This window comes from Notechis scutatus, chromosome Z (genome assembly GCF_049901735.1).
Source record: "Notechis scutatus isolate UNSWTSFEM ecotype Mainland chromosome Z, rNotScu1.2, whole genome shotgun sequence".
NCBI classification, from domain to species: Eukaryota; Metazoa; Chordata; class Lepidosauria; order Squamata; family Elapidae; genus Notechis; species Notechis scutatus.
This window is the reverse complement of record NC_142025.1, coordinates 102,151,964-102,174,827: the sequence shown is the minus strand read 5'-3', so window position 1 is coordinate 102,174,827 and position 22,864 is coordinate 102,151,964. Positions and strand designations below refer to the sequence as shown.

Here is a 22,864-nt window from a genome sequence, read left to right as displayed (position 1 = left end):
TGGAAATTAGTAATATCTGGGAGGTCAGAAATATAACCTTGGATAATTTTATGCTCAAAGATGGTATGTTTTATCCTGTATTCCTCCAGTGCAATAAGTTCTGATTCAAAATACAACAAAAATATTTTTAACTAAACATTACAAAGAACCTCTTGCCAGGTAATCTCTTATGACTGTGGAACAGACTGCCCCGAAAGTAATCAGTCTGTTGTAGAATTTTAAACAAAGACTTAATAGCCATTTACCAGAGGTTTCCTATATTATCTTTGAAGTTTCTGCCATGTTTTTGATTCTGTGAATGTATTCTATAAAATGTTCTCAACATGGTACCTTTCAGATTTATTGTAACCATTTCCCAGGATTTCCAACTATCAAAATAATTGATCATACTGGCTGGAAATTCTAAAATTCTGCAAATTGAGGATGGCTATAGCAGGGAATCGGTGGCTGTGTTCATTAACCCAGATCACATTAAGCCATAATCAACTGGAGGTGGCTTGCGTAATCTAATTGCCTAAATTAGCCTAGTATGATGTATGCATCTAATTATTTCTTCATGGATTTTATATTTCCATTCAACAAAATCAGGATGGCTTTCCTGTCCCCCAGTTAAAAAAAACCCTAATTTAAATGAAAATATTAACATTGAAGATATTTTGGAGGAGGGGGAGGGTGGAATCTCATTGATGCTGCTGAGAGAAGGATTTGTTCTCCCATTGCTACTGGCAGAGAAATTAATCTTCCTTTGTGTGGGTTTCAGAAACAATTGAAAGAGGGGGAGCAGTTAGATCAGGATAAACAAATATTTCTTTTCACTTCCTATGCTTCCTGATGACTAATGTTTTGTGCCAAGGCAACAGGAAATAGATCTGGGTCAGATTTGGAAGTAAGCAAAACATACACAAACACCATATGCACCTTCTCTCTAATCCTTTCCCCTCGTTCTTCCATCTTATCAGAAGTTTCTTAGGAAAGCGGCAGTGCATCCTTGCTTGAAATCTAAACTAATTTTTTTCAATGAACTTTTCAAATTAACATGGCCAACTTCGTAATATTAGGCTACATCCATAGAACCTGCTATAAGGTATGATTGATACCAGCTATCTAAAATAAAATTGCAGTTCTTTTATGATTCTGAAATCTAATGTTTTTAACAAAATGTATACAGTTTTCTTTGGACTATGCAAAACAAATTATTTTGAAACAACTGAGCTGTAAAATTTCATGAAATAACTGTACAAAATTAGCTATTTTTTACATTTTAGAAGCATTCTGAGCTCACACAATGGTACAAGCTTAGAAAAGATTGCTTCCAATCGTGAATAGTTTCTGGAATGCTTCAGCTATTCATTTCATACTGAAAACAGAACATTTTATGAAATTCCACTCTTAAAATGTTTCAGAATGATTTTGTATTGTCCTAGTTCTGAATGTATTGGGACGAATCATTAATACATGGACAAGTTAAAAAAAGCAACTGTCAATGAGCATTAGCTTCCTCATAAATATTATATGTTGGGCTAAATAAGGCAGTTTTTAAAAGATGGTGAAATATTGAAGTAATTTTTTGATCTGTTTTTCTTTGTTTCCCTCTGACTATTTCTATGAAATGTACAGGTATTTGCTGATGCGCATCAGTTAAGATCTCTGCAGCTCTATCAAACTCCCCTGAGCATCAGCCCTGTACCCCATCAAGCCCTTAGCCGTACCCAGTCTTCACCTGCTAGCACTAGTCTGAAGAACAGTACACCTGAGCCTTTGGTCCATCACCTTTTCACTACAGGTAGGTGAACTTCTTTTCCCGGAGCTTGGAAGATGGGATAATTGTCTTGCTGGGCTGTTTAGAAAGTGCATCTCCTACCCTGAAAATTTCTGTCTCAGATATGCAAGATATTCTGCATATGTTCTCTCCTTTATTATCACATCTAGTCCCTAGTGTCCAGGAACTAAATATTGTCTCTGCTTTATTCTTTACTTTAGGGCACAACAGGATTATATCTTGAATCTCAATCAGTTTGGTTCATTGAGAGAAGATTTCCAGTTTGGTAGTTTTAACTGGACTTGTTTTATTACTGTTTTATTTTACTTGATGAGGATTTAAGGCTTCTGTCAATCACAAAATTAGATGTTAATTTTAAATAAAATTAGATGTTAATCAGCATCAAAAGCATGTAGAAAGAAATACATTCTTTCTTAAAGTTGCCAGAATATAGGCTAAATGTAACTCATAGTGGAATGTATTCCAAGCTAGGAACAATGATATGCAAGTTTCTGACAAGAGAGATTTTTGCAAATATTAATAGCTAAGAGGTTCATAACTGGAGGGGCAGTCCCTCAGATAATCAGACCTTAAGCCTTAGAATTTTAAAAGACTTTAAAAATAGCACCTTCAGTGAATACTTGGAAACCACTGCAAATCATGTTGATTTTGTCCAGGTTAGCGGTCTAGCTAATGCAAATGCTTTTTATATACTTGATTTCAGATACTTTTAATTAATGCATTATTTTTTTCAACTTCAGGGTCCTTCGTGGTTTGTTGGACAACCTGTTTGGTGTAGTAGTTAAGGTATCAGTTTAAAAACTAAGAGACCACAAGATCTGGTCCTGCTTTAGGCATAAAGCCACTTGGATTACCTTGGACCAGACACGTTTCTTAGCCCTGGCAAGACAGCATTTCTGAAATCTTATCAGAAAAACCTTAAAAGTTAATCCATCTAGTTGCCAGGAGTCAACATTGACTTAAAAGCACAGGAAAAAAGTGGTTTGTTGGCTGCTAGGTGCCAATTGAATAGGCAGGGTTAATGGGGAAAAAACCCCAGACATAATTTAAATTTACATTAAATCTCCTAATATGTTTTATTATTTTCACTTTTGTTGCATTTGGCTGCAGTCTTTGAAGACAGTATGGCCAGGGTGTGGACTCAGGATAGATTATGTATGCTAATATATAGAATCTGTTTGAGAACCTCATCAAACTCACAGCAATTCTTAACAAATAAAAATAATGTGGTGGCCACAAGCTCCCACTTTGTTTAGAGAGAATGGTTAGTCGTGTGTAAAAAAAGAGAGAGAGAGAAAGAGAAAAGTCAGGATAGTAGAAGCCATGCTGGCTAGCTGATACAAATCAATCTTAGGAGTTTGCCTTTTTCTAAATTGTTCCTTTATAACTCAACATACCCATGATGTTAGTAATTTTGTGACACAATAGTGTCTTTAGCATGCCAACAGAATCCCAAATATGCCAGCTGTCCATAAAAGCCTGGACAGGATTCGGTTACTTTTTATTTTTTCTTCCTTCCTTTCTGTGCTCCTTCCCCACCTTCTCACAGGTGTTGTTTATGACACGTTCATGCTGAAGCACCAATGTACATGTGGAAACACTAATGTTCACCCAGAACATGCTGGGAGGATCCAAAGTATTTGGTCCAGACTACAAGAGACAGGATTGCTAAACAAGTGCGAGGTAATCTCAGAGTGGAACGTTTTTGCCGGCAGCTGGTAAGACAGCTTCCAAAGTCATGTTGAAAAAATAACTGCATTTGGGGAAATGATTTTACAGTGGAGGAAGGCTCATCCTGGAATATCCAAGCTTTGTGGCATCATAAAAAAAAAAAGAAATACAAAATAGATGAGTCCATATTATCAGGCACTTGGTAGCGTTTATTGTGTTCCTTAAGTCCTAATAAATTTGCTAATCTTTAAATTGCTACAAGAACGTCCAATTTTGCTGCATCTTATTTGTTTTGGAAACATGCCATACAGAAAAGGGTTTAAAAAAACAAAACCAAAGATATGTAAAGCATACCCTTCAGTCTGTTATTTCCAGCACAAAAGAGAATAACCACAGTGGAACTCTGAAAACAAAAGCTACTCTGATTACATGTTACTATACTACACATCCCAGCAGCCCTAGCCAGTTTGCTTGGTTTCGTGAAGTGCTGGAATTTTTTGCTTCAGCAAACACATATAAGACCTCAGATTTCCCTACCATAACCTGTAATACTTTGAGATTTCATAAAGTCTGGATTTCCTCAGCAAGGTCAGTGCATTCCAGGGGACGTCAACACTCTTGATACCTAGCATGAAAACAAATAGCCCATGTACAAATTGAAAGTTCCTGCATGAAAAACAGTACCATATACATCTTTCCTCACTGCTATTCCATTAATTTCAAGTACTATAGGTTACTTTGTTACATTTTTCATGCAGGAACGTGTATTGACTTTATAAAAGTGTTGACTCCCCTCCCCACCCCCCAGGGCTGATCATCAATTATGTACTGAACCTTCCTGGGGAAAGCATCTATGCAGTCTTTCGGTATCTGCCACACCGTCAAATTTAGCTGTGAGGGTGAGTCTTTTGTTGATTTATTTTCTTCCCATGCTTAAAATTAGTGGGGGTGCGGGGAAGGATAGTAAAAAATCTGTTTGAATACCAGATCATTGAACTCTCAGTAGAAAGTAGGTGAAATCCAGTGATATGAAATGATTGGCCAAAGAGATAAGATTGTTTTAAGCTTAGTACTATTTTTTTTTTATCAAACATGATCAGCTGTAATATGTTTTGATATAAATTTAATCAGAAAATGAAGACCAGATGTATTAATTCACATCAGCATTGTACTAGACACATAGATCTTTAGTAGATCAGAATCATACAAGCCATGGTTTTCCCTGTGATACTCTATATAGAAACGAAAGTTGGATTTTGAAAAAGCAAGATAGGAAGTGTATTGACACTTTTAAACATTGGCATTGGAGAAGACTTTGCAGTATTCTGTGGACAGCCAATAAATGGATCATTGAAAAAGAAACTTAGGGTTCTCACTTGAGATACAAATGACCAAGTGGCGGGAAAGGCAAGAAGAGGACAAACATCAGGAAAATGGATAAATTTGGTTATGGAAGTAATAAGTCATTGGAAGATCTGAAGGATCAGGTTAGGGACAGAACATCATGGAGAAAATGTAATTGCTAAGAGTCAATGACTTAATGACTAGTAATTATTATAACCGTCAGATAACAATTGGGGAAACATTTCCAAAATATGAGATTCCAAACACAGCTGCTGTTTTGATCTGAATTGACATTGAACTTTGATACATATATATAGCTGTTTTATTAATTGTAACATTTTTCAATAATCCTAGTTTCACTCTAAAAAATAAGGCAGACAAAGGAATTAAACTGTTGACTGTGTCATATTCTTTGGGGAATTTTTTAAAGACGATTTATTCAGAGAAAGAACCAACAAATAAGGCAGATAAGAGATTAAACTGATTTTATCAACTGATAAGGTCATTTGCTTTCCAGAAACTTGCATGAGTATTTTCTTTCTTGAATTTACCTTTGCTTTCATTGTTAATTCACACATTTCTCCAGGAAATTAGATTCAGCTACAACTACAGATATCCCCAATCTGGTCACTTCTCAGATGTGCTGAGTTCAATTCCCAGATTTTTCAGCAAGTAGAAATTACATACATGGGATATTCTGGGAGTCGATGACCACACAGCTTAAATAAGAGGCTGAGATTGGGGAAGGCAAGTGAATGCTTTCCATACAGATTTCAGGTACTGAAATCTGTCAAGTGGTGGTAATGAGCTCTAGAGATGAAAATATCTCTGGTAATAAGAAATGAAAATATTCTGGTAACAAGAGATGAAAATATCTTTGCCTGAAACTTTGGCTGTTGACAGTCAAAAAAAGTTGTATTTTGGCAAATGGATCAGTGATCTGACTTAATGCAAGACAGTGTGAATGGTCTTACAGTTGTGGTAGAGAAATATCCCAAAGGTCATGCCACCATCAAAACACTTGTCTGGGGAAGGTTTCTGGCAAATATTTCCGAGAAAGCCCTAAAGGAAATTCAGTTAAAGGAATGGCAATGCTTTTGCCTGTAAGAACCATACATTATATGTGTGTGCTACGTCACGGGTTTTATTCAAAAAACAAAGCCCAACCAGAATAGAAAAGCAACTCAAAAAAAAGGAAGCCTTTGTTTTGAAGCCAGAACAAAGAATGCATTTTTCCATAAAATAATTTCATATTGAACAGTATTAAAGTGATCCTTGATTTTGTTTTTGAAAGAAAGCATTGAGCTTATGAATTTTGATTGCAATGTTGACATGGGCCCTAAGCCATTCATGAATACTCAGGTAGTGAAGAGGGGCAGTTGAAGATTTCTCCACCATTCTTAGCTTGAAATGAAATATTAGAAAGGCTGGAAAGAGAAAAGCTTAATAGATAAGCCAAATTTAGATATTTAGCTTGAAAATAATAAAAAATGAATAAACCTTACTATCAAAGCATGGACAAGTACAACACATCCGTGTTAGTAAATGTAACTTAAGGAGAATCTAGTACTAGACTGGATTCTTGTTCAAAATCCTTTCAAAGTTCAATATTTCAAGTTTTCTGTCTAATGTCTTTACCCATTTTTTTTGTTACTTAGAGAATCCGAGGCCGGAAGGCAACATTGGATGAAATCCAGGCTGTCCATTCGGAACACCACACATTACTATATGGAACAAGCCCCTTGAACAGACAAAAACTTGACAACAAGAAATTACTAGGTAGGATATCTACCATTTTATATACTTCTATTTTCATAATGCAAAATGTTGCTCCCCCCTTCTCTTTAAAAATTGCAGAATGTACAGAATTTTGCTTTATTTGTGTGTATGGTTACAGGCAGAAAATATAGGGTTAAATATGAGAAAGGGCAGTCTGTAGGCCATCTTTTTAGTAGAATGTCTGGTAAAGTCTGTCTTTTCAAACTTCTGTATCAGATGGGAAAACTTTTGGTGGCAGGGGAGTGTATTTTCCAGCATTGGGAGGTATGATGAGTAAGGCAATGATGCAAAACAAAGGGAGCATTTGCACATAATGGGAAGAGTCCCAATTTTAGGGGAAATTAGATAGAAGTTAAGGGGAGGGGCTCTTTGATCTATGCCTGTTTATCTATTTTAGAGTTTAGGCTTTTTCAAAATTGTGCGGTACTAAACTGATGAGTTATAATCCACTATAGGCAATTAAAAAAGAAGTAATGGAATGTAAAGTTACCCAGTTGAATCCTGTATTCATAAAGATTATGATTTTGTTCTTTCAATTACAGTAATAATAGACATGAAAAATGTGAAAGAAATGAATTAATCTTATGTACAATGTAATTGGTATATATGTGGCATTCATACCCCCCTTTCCTTTCTTTGTTTCTCCTCTAAGGTCCCCTTAGCCAGAAGATGTATGCTGTCCTCCCGTGTGGTGGAATCGGGGTGAGTGAAATACAGTTACCAGGGAAATCAGATGGCAGGAAATGAAAGCCTCCCATATTCCAGCTTAAAGCTTCATTTCTGCTATGCAATTTATTTAATTTCTGGGAATAGGGCTTCAAGTCAGTAGCAAGCAGATGTAGTTTTCATCTGTGATGGAGCATGACCCTGCTTGAGAGCCTGTAGAGCTGCAATATGAAACCCAGAGGATAAAAGATTGAGTTTGATATAAGATGGTTCTCTATGTTATGTTTTAATTGCATCTTCTTGATCTTTTCATGTGTCCTTGAATTGTACCGAAATGGCTTTAAAATCATTCCTTTTGGGTTTGTTGCTTCTTATCTTTATCCAACATGCTATTGAATGCCCACAAGAATCCTATATAGCAATTATCTATTGCTTGCAAGCAATAGATGAAGCGATGAATGAGGCCTCAGCTGCATCTCTCATTTATTTCTGTTATTATTTTTTAAATGGAATATATATCCTGTCTTTTTATCCAGCGCTCAAGACAGCTGAAATACAAATTATAAAATACAAAAATAAAAAGAATGTTAAAACTAGAGTAAAATTAAACATCAATATCATGAAATCAATTTTATTAACAATCTGCGGCACTGCAGTGGCTCAGCAATTAAGATGCTGGGCTTATCAGCCACACGACAGGGTGAGCTCCCATCCTCGCCCCAGCTCATGCCCACCTAAAGTTTGAAAGCATGGAAATGTGAGTAGATAAATGGGTACCACTACGGTGGGAAGCTAACATTGCCCCGTAACATCATGCTGGCTACCTCAGACAGCGCTGGCTTAATGACCTTGAAACTTATCAGCCACACGACAGGGTGAGCTCCCATCCTCGCCACAGCTCATGCCCACCTAAAGTTTGAAAGCATGGAAATGTGAGTAGATAAATGGGTACCACTACGGTGGGAAGCTAACATTGCCCCGTAACATCATGCTGGCTACCTCAGACAGCGCTGGCTTAATGACCTTGAAACTGAGAAGAGCACTGCCACTATAGTTGGCAAGAACTAACAGAGTAAAATCCACAGGGACTCTAGTTAGCAATTTAGAAGCCTGTTGGAAAGGATGTGTCTTTGTCACTTTCCTGAATCCTGTGTGCACTTACTCAAACGGTTTTATTTTTATTTTATTTATAAAATTATAAACCTCAAGGTAATTCTGGGTGGCTTGTTTGCTTAGGAAGATAAGCCCACAAAGGACTGTTCGCACACAAATCTCCTCATTACAACACCATTCCTATTACCTATCAAATAGCAAGTGGTTACTTCCCTCATCTCCTAAAGCCTTTCATAGATAGGACAAAATCTACTGTGCTGAGAGTGAAGTAGTGGTTAAAGTGTTGGCCTAGAAATGAGGAAATCTCAATTCTTGTCCATGCTCAGTCACAGAAACTCACTGGATGACTTTGGGTCAATCACTCATCTAACCCCACCCCTTGCGGTGTTATTATGGAAAAAAATCGAAGGAACAAGTTTTGTGTGTGAATTTCTAAACTAAAAGCAGGATGGAAATCAAAGAAGGGAATGATCAGGCTAACTTGGATGGATTTACTCTTTATCTTCTACAACTCCTGTGATCTATGATAAACTTTCATGGCAGGTTGATAGTGACACAGTGTGGAATGAGATGCATTCATCCAGTGCAGTCCGCATGGCTGTTGGCTGTTTGCTGGAGCTGGCCTTTAAAGTGGCATCAGGGGAACTTAAGGTAAATTCTTCTTTGAATCCATTGACAGAAAGTGCATTAAAAGTAGTTGTGTGCTAATCATAATGTAATCAACACGTTATTAAAGATACATGACTTTTTCATCCTTAGAATGGATATGCTATCATCCGACCACCAGGTCACCATGCAGAAGAATCTACTGCTATGTAAGTGTATACTAGAAAGTGAGGGGAAAATATCTACATTTAACTACTGCAAAATTAAAAAATGTTACATTTTCTAAAATACATTCTTTTGGGAAAGTGAAATAAGTAAAGATGCATTTTTAAAAAGCTATTTTATGTGCCTTCTTCTCAAATGAAATTCCATTTCTTCCTTCTTGAGTAGAACTGCATATTTGATCTGTTAATAAAAAAATTATTTACTAACTCTACTTAGACATCCATAGCCCCAAATATGTTTGGAAAATGGACGTATAAAAGGTGATAAGATTAGATGATTTTTTTCATAGCATTCTGTAATGCCTGTTACTGTAAGTAGCATTTTTAAAGGTCAAATAAGAATAGATGCTACATGGTATCAAACTGAAGTGCCATTGTTTCCTTTATTTAGTGGCAGGAGCATTCTAGGGTTTTAGGCAGGGCTTTATCCTAATACTAATTGGAGAGGTGAGATACTGAATCTAGTACCTGTTAGAATCACTTAGAAAAACGCTCTACCTATGAGTTTATCCTTCATGAAATCTGGTTACCTGCTGTAATGGAGAATGTTGGGCTTAGGGAAGCCCTATTCCGATAAAGTATGTCAATTATTATGCTGCTTATCTATCCTGCTCCAATAATGTCCTTCTTCTTTATCATTTTATTTAGGGGCTTTTGCTTCTTCAACTCTGTTGCCATTGCTGCTAAGCTTCTACAACAAAAGCTTGCCATCAGTAAAATCCTCATTGTGGATTGGGTAAGGTGTTTTTTTCCCCCCTTCTCTGGTCACTTACTCTCTTAGGTTAAAGAATTTTGCCTCTTTCTAACTGCCATCCCCTCAGTCAGAATTTCATTCACATTTGAAAAGAAGGGAGGAATAAAACCAGAAAGCTTTCTTGTTATTCAGAGTACATTGTCTGATATTCAAAATCTGATCTCTTGAGTATGAAATTTGCAGAGAATCACAGAAATTTAAAAAAAATATATATCAGAAGTGCTAGAGAACATTTCACTCAGGCTGCCATCAGTAGTGCCATCTTTAATGGAACAATAAGGTTCATCATAGGGCTCTTTGTCCTACCTCATGGATTTCTTCTGAAGCTGTTCCTATATCAACTTTTAATGTCCTCTTTGGACATTATCTCTATCCTGACTTGGGCCTTATCTTAGGTAAGGTAGCATCAGCAACTTTTTCAGATGCTCAAATTCATCATAATGTTATTTTGATAGCCTAGATGTCATAGAACTTAACACATAGCACACTTCTTTGGGAACATCAGAATCTTATGTGAGAATATGAATCTCCCATGAAATTTTGGCATTCATGTCTGAACTTTTCCAAATTATATGAAAACACCAACATCTTTTTTTTTTATAAAAAATTTATTTGGGTTTTCGCAAAACATAATACAAGTAAAATTTCTTTTTTTGAGAATAGCATGGTCCCGGGTTATCACTTCTCCATACAGACACAAATTCAATTTCATATTCATCTTTGTGTTCTATTCCATATCTTATTACTATTTTAACATTTTCTCAATAATTTTTCCCTTCCCTTAGTTTTCTCAATCTTACTTTTAATTATGTCATTCCTTTCTAAATTCAATTATATATATCTTTTTCTAAGTTTCAGGACCTTTCTAGTCATCATATTTATACTTTGTCTGTCCTGTTTCAATTTCGTATTTTCTTTTCTCATTAAACAAAATTTTCCCCTTTAGTTACTAATTGGAATATTGTATCTTTTAATTTTTATCCATTCAACTCTTATTTAAACTTCAATTTATGCCTTTACAATTATAACATTCAATATAACACATAACTTCCAGTCGAATTCTGCTTGGTACATTCTTAAAATACGCACTAAGTTCTTAAAGAGAAAATATATATATATCAATAATAAATGAAATACTTATTCTATTCCAATTCAGCTCTATCATTAATGTTAGTTATAATCTTTAACATCCCTTTTCAATGGGATATCATACTTCTAGGAACACTTATAATATTTCCATAATTTTTCATGTTTCTTTCATATTCCTCTTCACTTAAATTTTTATAACACATTTATAATAATTAAAATGTTCCCCTCCTTTCCTAATTTCATTCTCTCATTCTCTTTATTTCATTTATTTATTAAACATTACATTACATTACAATGAGTATTTTATCTATCATTTTAATCACACTTGTTTCATATTTTCAAAGTTAATTTCTATTTGTAATATAACAATACTATCTTATGTACCCTTGCAGAATCCCCCTTTCAATTAAGTTTTCACCCATTATCTCTGTGTCTTGTACGTTTCCCCTGTTTTCTATGTCCTGGTTCTGTCCTTTATAATTTCTTTTCCTTTCCCTCTTCTCCCTCTTCTTCTCCCTTCCCTTTTTGACCCCTTCTCTCTTTAATTCTGATTCTCTCTTCTGTAATCCTCTCTTCTGTTTCTTCCTAATGTTATAATTACTTTTCAAACTATTATTTTTTTGGATTGTTTTTTCGGATCTTAAATTTTTCACTCTCTTTCTCCCCTTTCCTTTCTTTTCCCCACATAGAAATACTTGGTCATTGAAGATGGCTTCTTCTTTGTCCCACCCTTCTTGTTCTACAGGCATTTCTTGTTGTTTCTCATAGTTCAGGATCTCCATTTCTAAAAATTGAAATATGAATCCAAAAGAACCTCTTCCTTCTTGTGCATCTTCTTTCTGTTTTTTTAAGTTCCATTCTCAATTCTTCCAAGAGTGATACCACTTTAAAAACTTTTAAACAACCACCTGATTAGTTTTAGTCCTTTAGATCCAATAGCCCAAAATCCAAAAATCACCAAATAATCCAAATAATGCAAAGCTGTTTTTTCTTGCTTCTTTTTTCCACTTTTTCTTCCTAGGGTTCTTTTATCTTGTTACAAAGTTTCAGTTAAAATGTATCTTTTAGGAATCTTGTTAAAGTTTCACTGTTAATTCCTTTCGCTTCCAGGTGGTCTCCTTCCTTTTTCCAGATCCCACCCTTTTGTTTTTTTCCTTCTTTTAAAAGTTTTTGAGAATCCAGAAATCTTTATTATCCCTTTGACATTTTATTTTCAGCTTAAATACCTGTTACTGTCAAAGTGGATTTTTGCCGATTTCTTGCTTAAATTTCTTAGTTGTCAATATAGGGAAGAAAAGAAAAGAAAAGAAATCCTTTCCCTTCCCTCTCTCATTCGCAGCTTCAAAGTCTTCTTTGGGAACAATGTTGTTCTTTATAATTCAAATTCCAGGGTACCTTGTATTGTTGTTTTTCCAGTTCGACCCGGTCAGCCAAAAACTTTCTCTTCTTATCTTCCTCCTACACATTCTTTTCTGGTTGGATTCTTCTTTGAGGTGGCCATTTCTGACCACCGCTGCAACCGCCTTCAGGAAAGGGAGTAATGGCCAGCTGGGGAGGAGAGGTGTGGCTCTCCTTGACCCTGCTGGCAGTCTCCCCCTCTCTTCACCACCTCCACGGGGTGGCTTAGTCCCGAAACCAGCTGCTCGGGACGCTCCAGTGGCAAGCAGAGATAGAAACTAAGCACAATCGCAGATTTTGATCTGTCACCGAAGAAGCTCAAACTGGATCTCAAAAACACCAACATCTTACGAGATTTGATGATTTTATGAGCTTACAAAGGTGCATTTTTAAAAATTTAATGTCTGCCAATATAATTGAAGAGAGCTGTGAGTGTCTTGCTGCCTACATGCACCATGGTGCTTCTTCTACTTAAGTTCTACTTCGTGTTGATAGGATATCCATCATGGCAATGGAACCCAGCAGGCATTCTACAGCGACCCCAGTGTTCTGTACATTTCTCTCCATCGTTATGATAATGGAAATTTCTTCCCAGGCAGTGGAGCTCCTGAAGAGGTATGTGCATTCCTTTTTAAAAAAAATAAATAAATCTGATTTATAAAACAAGAAGTGCTAAAGGTGGAACCAGCTTGGAATCTGTAGGTTAAAAAACTAAAATATTTTTAATCCCAAAATATTTCAGAAATTGGAGTAGAGAAATAAAATTCCACCTTGAATTGGGTTCCAACTGTTTGCTTCAGTGAAGAAAAACACAAGAAGGATAAAAAGCAGGGTGTAATGAGAAGTAAATATGCACAGGTAATCCTTGACTTATGACCATAATTGAGCCCAAAATTTATGTTGCTAAGTGAGACATTTTTAAGTGAGTTTTGCTCCATTTTGCAACCTTCCTTGCCATAGTTGTTGAATCATTGCAGTTGCTAAGGTGAATCTGGTTTACCGATTGACTTTGCTTGTCAGAAGATCACAAAATTGGATCCCATGACTCTGCAACTGTCGTAAATGTGAGTCAGTTGCCAACTGTCTGAATTTTGATCATGTGACCATGAGGATGCTGCAACTGTCGTAAATGTGAAAAGTGAGTCATAAGTCACTTTTTTAGTGATTGTAACTTTGAACAGTCATGAAATTAACTGTTGTAAGTCAAGGATTATCTGTATTGGGGGGAAAAACCAAGGCAAGCCTCCTCTATTCATACTATGTGATCTTGTAGTAGAGAGAGGAATTGCAGAAAAAATAAATAAGAGGCTCGTCCAGTAGAAACTTTGAATCCGAAAAAAAAGAACAAAGTCATTGATTTGTTTCTTGTTATGAAGATGGCAGAACTTTTGCACCATGTGAAGCTTGGAAAGGAGAATGGCTGGCAGTTTTCCACTGACTGTTGTATTTGCAGAACAGTATTGATAGGAAACAGATCTGCCATGCATTTCTTTACAAACAAAAAATGGGAATGCTCTTCTGAAATTGAATCGGTCACAGTATAAACATAGTTCATGAAGATGGACTATACTAAGGAGATAGATTTCCAGGAGGGAGGTGTTTTTTTTCCAGAGGAGTAAGAGGCAACTTGGTTCAGATGTTATATGTGATGGAAGAGAGCCCCTTCTTAATAGTGTTCAGAGTATATTGTAGATGGAGTTAGCAGAGGCCTCAACCTGGCAAGATTTTCTCTATATCTATGAAACAAAAACTCAACTTGGAAGAAACTGTTTGTATTATTCTTGGTTTGGGCCTGACATATTGGTCTCAATTAAACAACATCTCTGATATTGTATACAACAGAGTGTGAAAGAGAAAGAACATTGGTTATATAAAAAGTAGATATTTAAAGATTATGTATCAAAAACCCTGCTACATTTAAGAAAACTACATACAAAGTGTAATTTGGAAAACGTACAAAACATGTGAATTTTAATAAGATGTGAGTGAATTGCAAACTTTTTTTAGATGTTCTTATCTTTAATATTTTTATAAATAACTCAGAGCATGGACATACCCAATACTCCTTCTTCCTCCTAATTTTTGCACACCAACAAATCCTTGTGAGGTCAGTTAGGCTGAGAGATTGTATCTGGCCCAAAGTTATCCAAACAGCTTCCATACCGAAGGTGGGACTCAGTTTCCTGGTTTCTAGCTTAGTGCCTTATTCACTAGACAGTTTTAAAAAATAGTTTACCTAAAATATGCCATAATTGTTTGATACTTAAATGCTTGTAAAGTTTACCCAAGCCACATTTATACCAATCTGCCCACCCATTGCCATACTTTGAGATTAATCAGCAATTCTCCTATTATTGTTACTCACTTGAATCTGGTAACATGTGGGTCCCCTCACTGGGATTTATTCTTACATATCTTTTCCCCCCACACCTTGGCAGCTCTCAGCATGGCTGAGGGCTTTTGTAATCCACCATGTTTCTTTCTTCTAGGTTGGCAGTGGGATGGGTGTAGGTTACAATGTAAACATTGCCTGGACTGGTGGAGTGGATCCCCCTATTGGTGATGTGGAATATTTGACAGCCTTCAGGTAGGTTTGCAATCCACAATAAATAATGTGTAAAGCTCTGTGGCCCAACAAGGAATATTTTGGTAAGCCCAGAACATTCTGTTTTTCTCCTGGAACGTGCCAAGGGGTGGCTTGTCATTTTCAAAGTAAAGGTTACATGACAATAGTGTCATAATACTGCCAAATGCATTTCTTCCTCTTTTCCTTTGTGGCAAAATTCTAGGAGACAAAATTTTCTTAGGTATTTTAACAACTGGATAGTCCAAGGCTTTTCCTAATGAGATGAGGTGACTACCTCTGCCTATTGGTATTGCAGGCTTCATAAATACTTTTTTATGAAGCATTGGTTTATTCATGTTATGCTTATGTTATGCTAAATTCAGGGGCACAAGATTTGCTTGTTGGTTTTGCTTTAGTAGACTAACACAGTTCCCACTCTAAAAATTGTTGGCTACAGTTAGGAGAAATTTTCTAATAGCCCATGATTGTTCTTCATCTCTGATTTCTAGCATTCAAGGCCAAAAGCCAGGCTGGTAATTCATTGTGGAAGTTAAAATTATGAATGGTGCCAAATTGAGGAAGGCTTGTCTACAAATATGTAGCCAGTTTAAATAAGTGCATTGGAGAAAGTTACAAAGACTCAAGTGGGAAAGCTAAAATGCCTGGAATTTTCCTAATCCATATATTGCAATTGATCCAGAATTAATGCTGTCCTGCCTCCTGTTCCTAAGAGTAATCTGAGAGCTGTTTTGTGTCCTCCAGGACTGTGGTGATGCCTATAGCCCACGAGTTCTCTCCAGATATGGTCCTTGTTTCTGCTGGCTTCGATGCTGTTGAGGGACACTTGTCCCCACTGGGTGGATATTCTGTCACAGCCAAATGTGAGTGTGAGGAACGTAGGGCAAGGTCCCTTTTAGTTTATAAATAGAGAAAACTATTCACAGGCTAGTTGGGAAAGATAGGAATAGATTACCCAGTTAACTTCCACTATGGAGCTAAAGTAGTTTGTTTAAGATTTCAGTGTCTCCATAGGTTTCCTAACCTTAACAAAAGGCGTTTGTCAGATTAGAATTTCAAAAATGGTATGAATATAGGAGGATGTCTTATTGACAATAATTCCGCTATTTACTTCTTACAAGTGATAGCTTTTCTGACACACCTTTCCTTTATTGCAGTGCCAAGAAAAGCTTGGGTCTTTCCATGTGTTTAAATGATGCCACAATTGTTGGAGCTGCAGCTCTTTTTATCTAATGATTTTTTTTCCATGGAGATAATTTATCACTACTTCCTTGATCTTTTGAAGTGTATGTCCCATACAAGCATTGTTAAAAACCCAAAGCACAGATGGTCCTGGGTAGTGCCTTAAAGACTATTTAGCCTACTTTCAGGTTCCAAGTAGCTTGATCACCGTCTTCATAAATGTTGAAGATAACTGTTTTTCATCAAAATAGACATCCTTGGCTTTCTTCCATTTGTAGCAAAGAGCAACGTAAAAGCTAACACAGAAATCACTAATTCATTTTCCTTCTTGATCATGTAGGTTTTGGGCACCTGACCAAACAACTGATGGATCTAGCAGATGGACGTGTGGTCCTAGCTTTAGAAGGGGGTCATGATCTGACTGCCATCTGTGATGCCTCTGAAGCCTGTGTCTCTGCCTTGCTTGGCATTGAGGTGAGTACAAGGCATACATAAAAGAGGGTGCTGGAAAAGTCTCAAGTGGGCTTGGAATGGAAACATCAAAAGATATTTATCTGTACCTGGCTTTATTATTTTATTTTTGCAAGTAACTCAAAAGTGGTGACAATTGAGTGTCTTTCTATTTAAAACAAAGGTAGCTAAGTATTATTACAAGAAATAGTAATTTAGTACTAGTATTAAAGTCAAGACATAAAATAATTGTTAAAGCCTTGCAAAAAGGCATCATCTTTAACAAATATTATGAATGCAGAGTGGGTATAGGTCCCATGTGCCAGGAAGCAAATCTCTAATAAGATATCTTTAAAAGGACTATCCTTTAGGAAAGAACATGTCTTTAACAAGAAGGCACTCACTTAGTTGACTCATGACATCTTTAATGTTGTTTACACAAGGGCCATCCTGAAATTGACAAAGTATCTATTTTTGTATATAGGAAATGGATCAATATATGTAAGAAGGCTTCTAATAATCAGGGGTAGAGAAAAAAAAATGAATGAGCTATGAAAATGGATAGAAGGGAAAATGCAGATATCTTTTAGATGTATGTGCAGAATTTATGAGATATAAACATATCAAAAGAAGTATATGGGGAGAAATAAAGACATTAAAGCAAAATAAATAATTTTATTTTCTTACAAAATCTAATATCCTCTAATAGTCCTGAATTCTTCATTTATATAAAATATTTCTTAAGGTATCTTTTGATCCTGTATCCAGGACCAAATCCAGAAGCCTCATGAAGCAGTTGTAGCCTTTTTCGCTTAATTCAAGTCAGGTACAAATGTCCAAGGGTTCTCTCAAAACCAGTTACAACTCAAAAGGGGATAAAACAGGAATATATTTTAGTATCCCGGCTTATCAGCTTCTATATCAAGGGCATATCCAAATGATCCAAATTTCCATCCTCCTAAACTGTGGGATCACAGCATTTCCCTGCTGTTCTATGCAGACAACCAATTGTGGTTATTCCCAGACCAACAGACTCAAAAGAGCTCTGAGAATTTTCATCCATATTACAGTAATGAAAATCTGAAAATAAGCTATCAGAAAACCAAGATTATGGCTTTTGCCAAAAGGTAAAAGCTCCGTTTATGGAGCATTAATGGCCACAAAATAGAACAAGTGACTGGCTTTTTAAGTATTTAGGAGTAGTCATGTATGCCACTGGCTTGAGGAGAGCCCGCTGCAAATGTGACACTGCTATTGGACAAAGATCTGCCAATGCCATCCTTAAATTGTTCCGATCCAAGGGAGGATAGTATGTTCCAGCTGCACTCAAACTTTTTCAGGCTAAGCCTCAAGCCCAGTTCCTTTATGGGACTTTGGTTGACTCCCCCCGGCCCATGGCTTTGTGTTTCACCTCTCTGGAAAGGGTACAATCTAAATTCATCAGAACAGCTCTCCATATACCATGCTGTGTGTATGTGTCCCAAATACACACCTATGAGAGGAGACAGAGTCCAGAGTGCATCTATAAACCTTTTATCAAAGCCAGCTTCTTTCTCTTAGCACCATTAATCTTCAGGGGGGAAAAACCCAACCTATATGGATCAAGGCTGTGGATTTTAACATTTCAAATTTAGTCTATTCTCCCTCCACAGTTCTTAAGGTGGAACATGATCAGGCAAAACAATCCTTGAAACAAATGTTAAAGAATACAGAGAGGCAAGCTGATCTAGGGAAAGATCCAACTTTCCTATCAGCACCAACAATATATTGTTACTGTTACCTCGCACAGCTAGAAACACCTACTGTTCAAAAAGCTTTCTCTTGTGACCAGTGCTGTGTTCTCCCCTCTGCAGTATTGAATTGTAAATACAAAAAAAAAAAAAAATCCATTGCCTGAAAAGTTTTGGCCCAGTGATACCAGAGAGGTAGAAACTATAGAACACGTCCTTCCATGATTTTCCCTTGATGGAAACATCCAAACTAGATTCATACTTTCTTTGGTCAGCAGATATCCTGGTCACCAGAATTCAACCTATGCCTGAATGCATTTATAACATATATGAAACAATATGGCTTTCAGCAATATGATTTTCAGCTGCAAAATAATAAAGACTTGATGAATTGTATGTATATACAAGTACTAGAGGCAGAGCACAAGAAGACATGGAAATTGTTATATTTAAACATGGGTATCTTATTATTAAATATAATCATACAAATAAAACACAAATGTCAATCAATTCTAAATAGAAACAAAGGTCATAAATTCACAATATTAAATGGATGGAATGGTACATGAAGGCTTTGTTGGAAATAGACATAGAATTGTTTTGGCTTTTTTTTGTCACCATTTCCCCAATTATTTTCACGTGCTCCTTTTGTCTTGGGCTCCCATTTATTTGAACTATTTATCTTTTCTCATGACTTCTATCCAGACTGGAGATCAAAAAACTAAACTCAAGTTTCCTTTGTTGCAGTTGGAACAGTTGGATCAAGCTCTGTTGCAACAAAAACCTAATTCAAATGCCATAGCTACATTGGAGAATGTCATTGAAATCCAGAGTAAGTTTTTGGGGCATGCTTTTGGCTTCGTGTTGCATTTTCTAATGGAAAAAAGAGATTTGTTAAAGAAAAGCTTGAACTGGTGATTTATTCTACATTCAGGATAGGGTTATAGCTGTGTAATATACAACAGCGCTTATTAATCTTTTTAGCTTTAAGGAATGTAGATTTTAATTCCCAGAATTCCCTAGTCAGCATGTTGGTATGAAAAACAGGGATTGACAACATGCTTGTAAGGGGCAGGTTGCCCTTTATGTTCAACAGGGCATCTGCAATATTCTCAACTAACCTAAAATTAATGTTGCAAAAAAAATAGTAATATAAAATAAAAACCTTCAACATTTTAACATATGTGGGGTTGGGGGCTGGGATGCTACCACCTAATTCAGAGCCATAACATTTAGGGTTTAAACATGGCTCAGTATCCATTCAGTTCAATTCCCTAGAAACATCAGCTACAGTAGCCCAAACAAATGGCCTTCCAGCATCTCCTTCAAATACTAGAGAAGTCCACTATCTTTTGAAGCAGTAGTTTAGATGTTTCTCTGAATTTTAGTACAAATCCTCTTGCTTGCACCACCCCATTGTCCTAGTCCTGCTTTCTGGTGCATCAGATTTGTTTTGCTACTTTCCCAGCAATCTTTAGATACTAGAGGAGAGCACGCCCGAAATCCCTCATCTCTAAGCTATACTTTACTGGCTAGTTCTAACTTTGTAGTCCTACTCAAGATTTGTTAGGGATGCTAGTCATTTATTTTAATTAATCTCCGTAATCGTGACCATAGCAAGTGGTTGATTATAGGACTGATTATACAAAGATGTGTTCCTATAAAGATACCAAAGGTGTGATTTCATTGATAGTGTGATAGGTTTGGAAACAGTAGACAAGTAGACAAGGCTGGAATTCAACCAAGTACTAGAATTTCTAACCTAATGCTTGGCAATTGTATCACAGGCAAACACTGGAATTCAGTGAAAAGTTCTGCAGCAATTGTTGGCTGCTCGTTGCTGGAGGCCCAGAAGGGAGAAGCAGAAGAAGCGGAGACCGTCAATGCGATGGCATCACTGTCAGTGGACACAGAGCAGGGAAAAGCAGACTGTGGTGTCCGGTAGGTTCATTTCAGGAGATGGCAAGTGTCTGTTTGTGAGGGGGATTTTGTTTTGGAGGTCTAATCTGCCTGACAGGTTGCCCCAACACCATGTGTACCACTGTTTCTGGAGGGCAGGAATTACTTCTGCATGCTCAGATCCACTAGGAAGGGGAGCACTGCCTGTCTTTTCATGCTTTGCATTAACCAACGTTGCCAAGATTGAGAAATACTGTCTTAGTCTTTATAGTGTGGTGTGTGGGTCCTTCAATTTGTCAGAAATTAGGATGAGTACACAAGTAGTGGTCAAAGCCCATCTGGAAGGTGCTAGGTCTAGCCTAACTGTCATTGGACCACACCTCCACCCAGAACAAAGTCTTTGAATTGAACTAACAATTCAAAGTAGTTGTAGTGGCCCCTACTACTAATCAGAGCAGCCCTTGAAAATTCTTTCAGCACAGCCAATAGCTGTGTTAACTCCGCAACAGAGGAAGACCATTAATCGCCATCTCTTTTTGCCCCTTCTTCCTACAGATCAGTAGAAGAGCCAATGGAGGCTGAACCAGTGTTGTGAAGTGCCAAGACTTCAATTTCTGTAGCTGTCACTCTGTGGGTTTAATTGATCATTTGTGAGTTCGTTAAAACAACAACAAAATTATTATTTTTTATCTATTAAAAAGAAAAAAAAAGGAAAAAAAAGAGTTGCACTGGACAAAATGAGCCTCTGTGTGTGTGCGTAATCGCGTCAGTCTCCAAGCATTTGTTCTCACCAGCATCACCATTTTGTCCTGACTCTTTGGAGATTTGTGAAGGAACTTGGTAAGGGGGCTTTTCACATGGACATCTCCATTATTCCCTTTTCAGATGTCATTCCCTCCCCCCACTCCTTCCTCCATTGGACACTAAACCTGTCCCCTTTTTTAGGACTGGAAAAGCCGTTTTGCTTTTTGAGGAGAAAAAAATACTTTCTATCTCTTTGTCTCTCATACCTACAGTTAAGTAAGAAGTGTCAAAGAAGTGTATTTTTCCTCAATAATTTTTTTCCAGTGTATGCTTGGATCCTAAATAGTTATTCAGAATCTTGAATCTGGATGCCAGATTCTGCGCAAGGAATTGTTGGTTTTAATGATCTTATTGGTCATCTCCAACTCTTGTAATTCAATTTCATTACCTCTTTCCTCTTCTACATAGGTGAATATATAATTTTTCCTCCTTCATTTGTTTGGAATGAAAGAGAAATGGATTGCAGACTGAACTAAGGGACCCACAGATGCCTCTTGCATTTTAGAGTCTAGAACAGGAGAATTTTCCTATGCAGCACGGAGCCCCAGAGGTTCTACTATCCTAGGCAAGCCATCCATATTTCCAGTTTGCATTGAGCCAGACTTGCCCACTTCACCCTTTTCCTAAATCTGACCCTGAAAAAGCATTCCTCTCTCCTGGGTTGTTTGCAAAATGAATTGGGGTTGAAAATCCCTCCCCTGGCCCTGAATTTTCAAATGCCTTTTCCCCCGACTTTGCCATTTTTAATGTTTTCATTCTCTTTCCTATCCCCAAAATAGATTCATAAATATTTGGATTTAATGCTACCTTTGTTGCCTAAATCTCTCTATTCATCTCAGCACTAAGCTGTTCCTCAATTTATATAGTTCTGGTTAAAGCTCTAGAAAAAGCTCCCAAGGTAGGGAGAAAGGGGGAAAAGTGTGCCTTTAAGTCATTTTTGTTAATGCCTTAATTTCTCTGTAAGTTCATTTTTACACCATCCCTCCTCAGTCCTATCCCTTTTTCGTTTGCCATCTAGTTAACAATTATCCTACATAAAGACAGAAAGGAATCACATATATATCCCCAGCCTCAATGCATGTTTTGGCCCTGATCCTGTACCAGGCATGTTCAAAGAAATCATGAATATCTCACCAGCCTGGGGATCGTTGTGGATGAGCATTAACTCACTTCCAACACAGTACAGTTCTGTGTGACTGCATTATCACTCAGCTGTGCTTTGATTTGCACATCTGAATTACAGTATATGTCCTGTTTATGCCTGCAGTTCTCAATCTGTCAACCGATATATGCGATATATGCGTGCAAGCCTATTTACAAAGGACCTCCTTGGTTGGATCACTCTGTGTGTCATAAAATCCTTTTTGTAACAAAAGTTTTGCATATGTAGACTGTTTCATGACCAATGCTTTGACATTCTCTCTTTTTGCTATTTTTCTTCCTCCTCCAACTCTGTCGTTGTTTGAAAGACTCCTTGTCATTTATTGTAAATAATTTGATTTCTTGTATCACTTGTAAAAACTCTGTTTTGATGAAAGTTTGTCCATTCATAAAGAAAAAACAAAGCAAAAGAAAAAGGAGAGAATTCTTTGCTGTTACTTCACCAGCCAAAAAGAGGGGGGAAATAGAAACAGAGCAATTTTAGCTTTTAAAAGAAATGGATATAAAGAAAAAAGGTATATAATTTTATTACAGATGTATTATTTAATAGTATTTTTTTAACTCGTACCAACTCTCCTTTCCTTTGGAAAGTTGATAGCAGGGATAATGAAACAAAGGAAAAGATGGGGC

The 22,864-nt window shown here is 36.8% G+C and overlaps 1 protein-coding gene across 12 annotated transcripts in view; it reads left to right on the top strand.

Annotated features, from left to right (window-relative positions):
- HDAC5 (histone deacetylase 5) overlaps nt 1–22,650 on the top strand; it is a 132,976-nt gene extending 110,326 nt beyond the window's left edge. For 10 of the 12 annotated variants that reach the window (XM_087946043.1, XM_087946040.1, XM_026669656.2 and 7 more), the window contains 14 exons: nt 1,618–1,783; nt 3,330–3,463; nt 6,454–6,574; nt 7,227–7,276; nt 8,897–9,004; nt 9,113–9,168; nt 9,832–9,919; nt 12,920–13,039; nt 14,914–15,011; nt 15,753–15,871; nt 16,531–16,664; nt 19,118–19,202; nt 20,158–20,311; nt 20,825–22,650. In XM_087946043.1, coding sequence (XP_087802169.1) covers nt 1,618–1,783; nt 3,330–3,463; nt 6,454–6,574; nt 7,227–7,276; nt 8,897–9,004; nt 9,113–9,168; nt 9,832–9,919; nt 12,920–13,039; nt 14,914–15,011; nt 15,753–15,871; nt 16,531–16,664; nt 19,118–19,202; nt 20,158–20,311; nt 20,825–20,864 — 1,473 coding nt within the window. In that variant the 3' untranslated portion in view covers nt 20,865–22,650. The remainder of the gene's footprint in view (nt 1–1,617; nt 1,784–3,329; nt 3,464–6,453; nt 6,575–7,226; nt 7,277–8,896; nt 9,005–9,112; nt 9,169–9,831; nt 9,920–12,919; nt 13,040–14,913; nt 15,012–15,752; nt 15,872–16,530; nt 16,665–19,117; nt 19,203–20,157; nt 20,312–20,824) is intronic. The other 2 variants (XR_015745738.1, XR_015745739.1) reach the window with 1 other exon arrangement.
- The last annotated feature ends 214 nt before the right edge of the window (nt 22,651–22,864 follow it).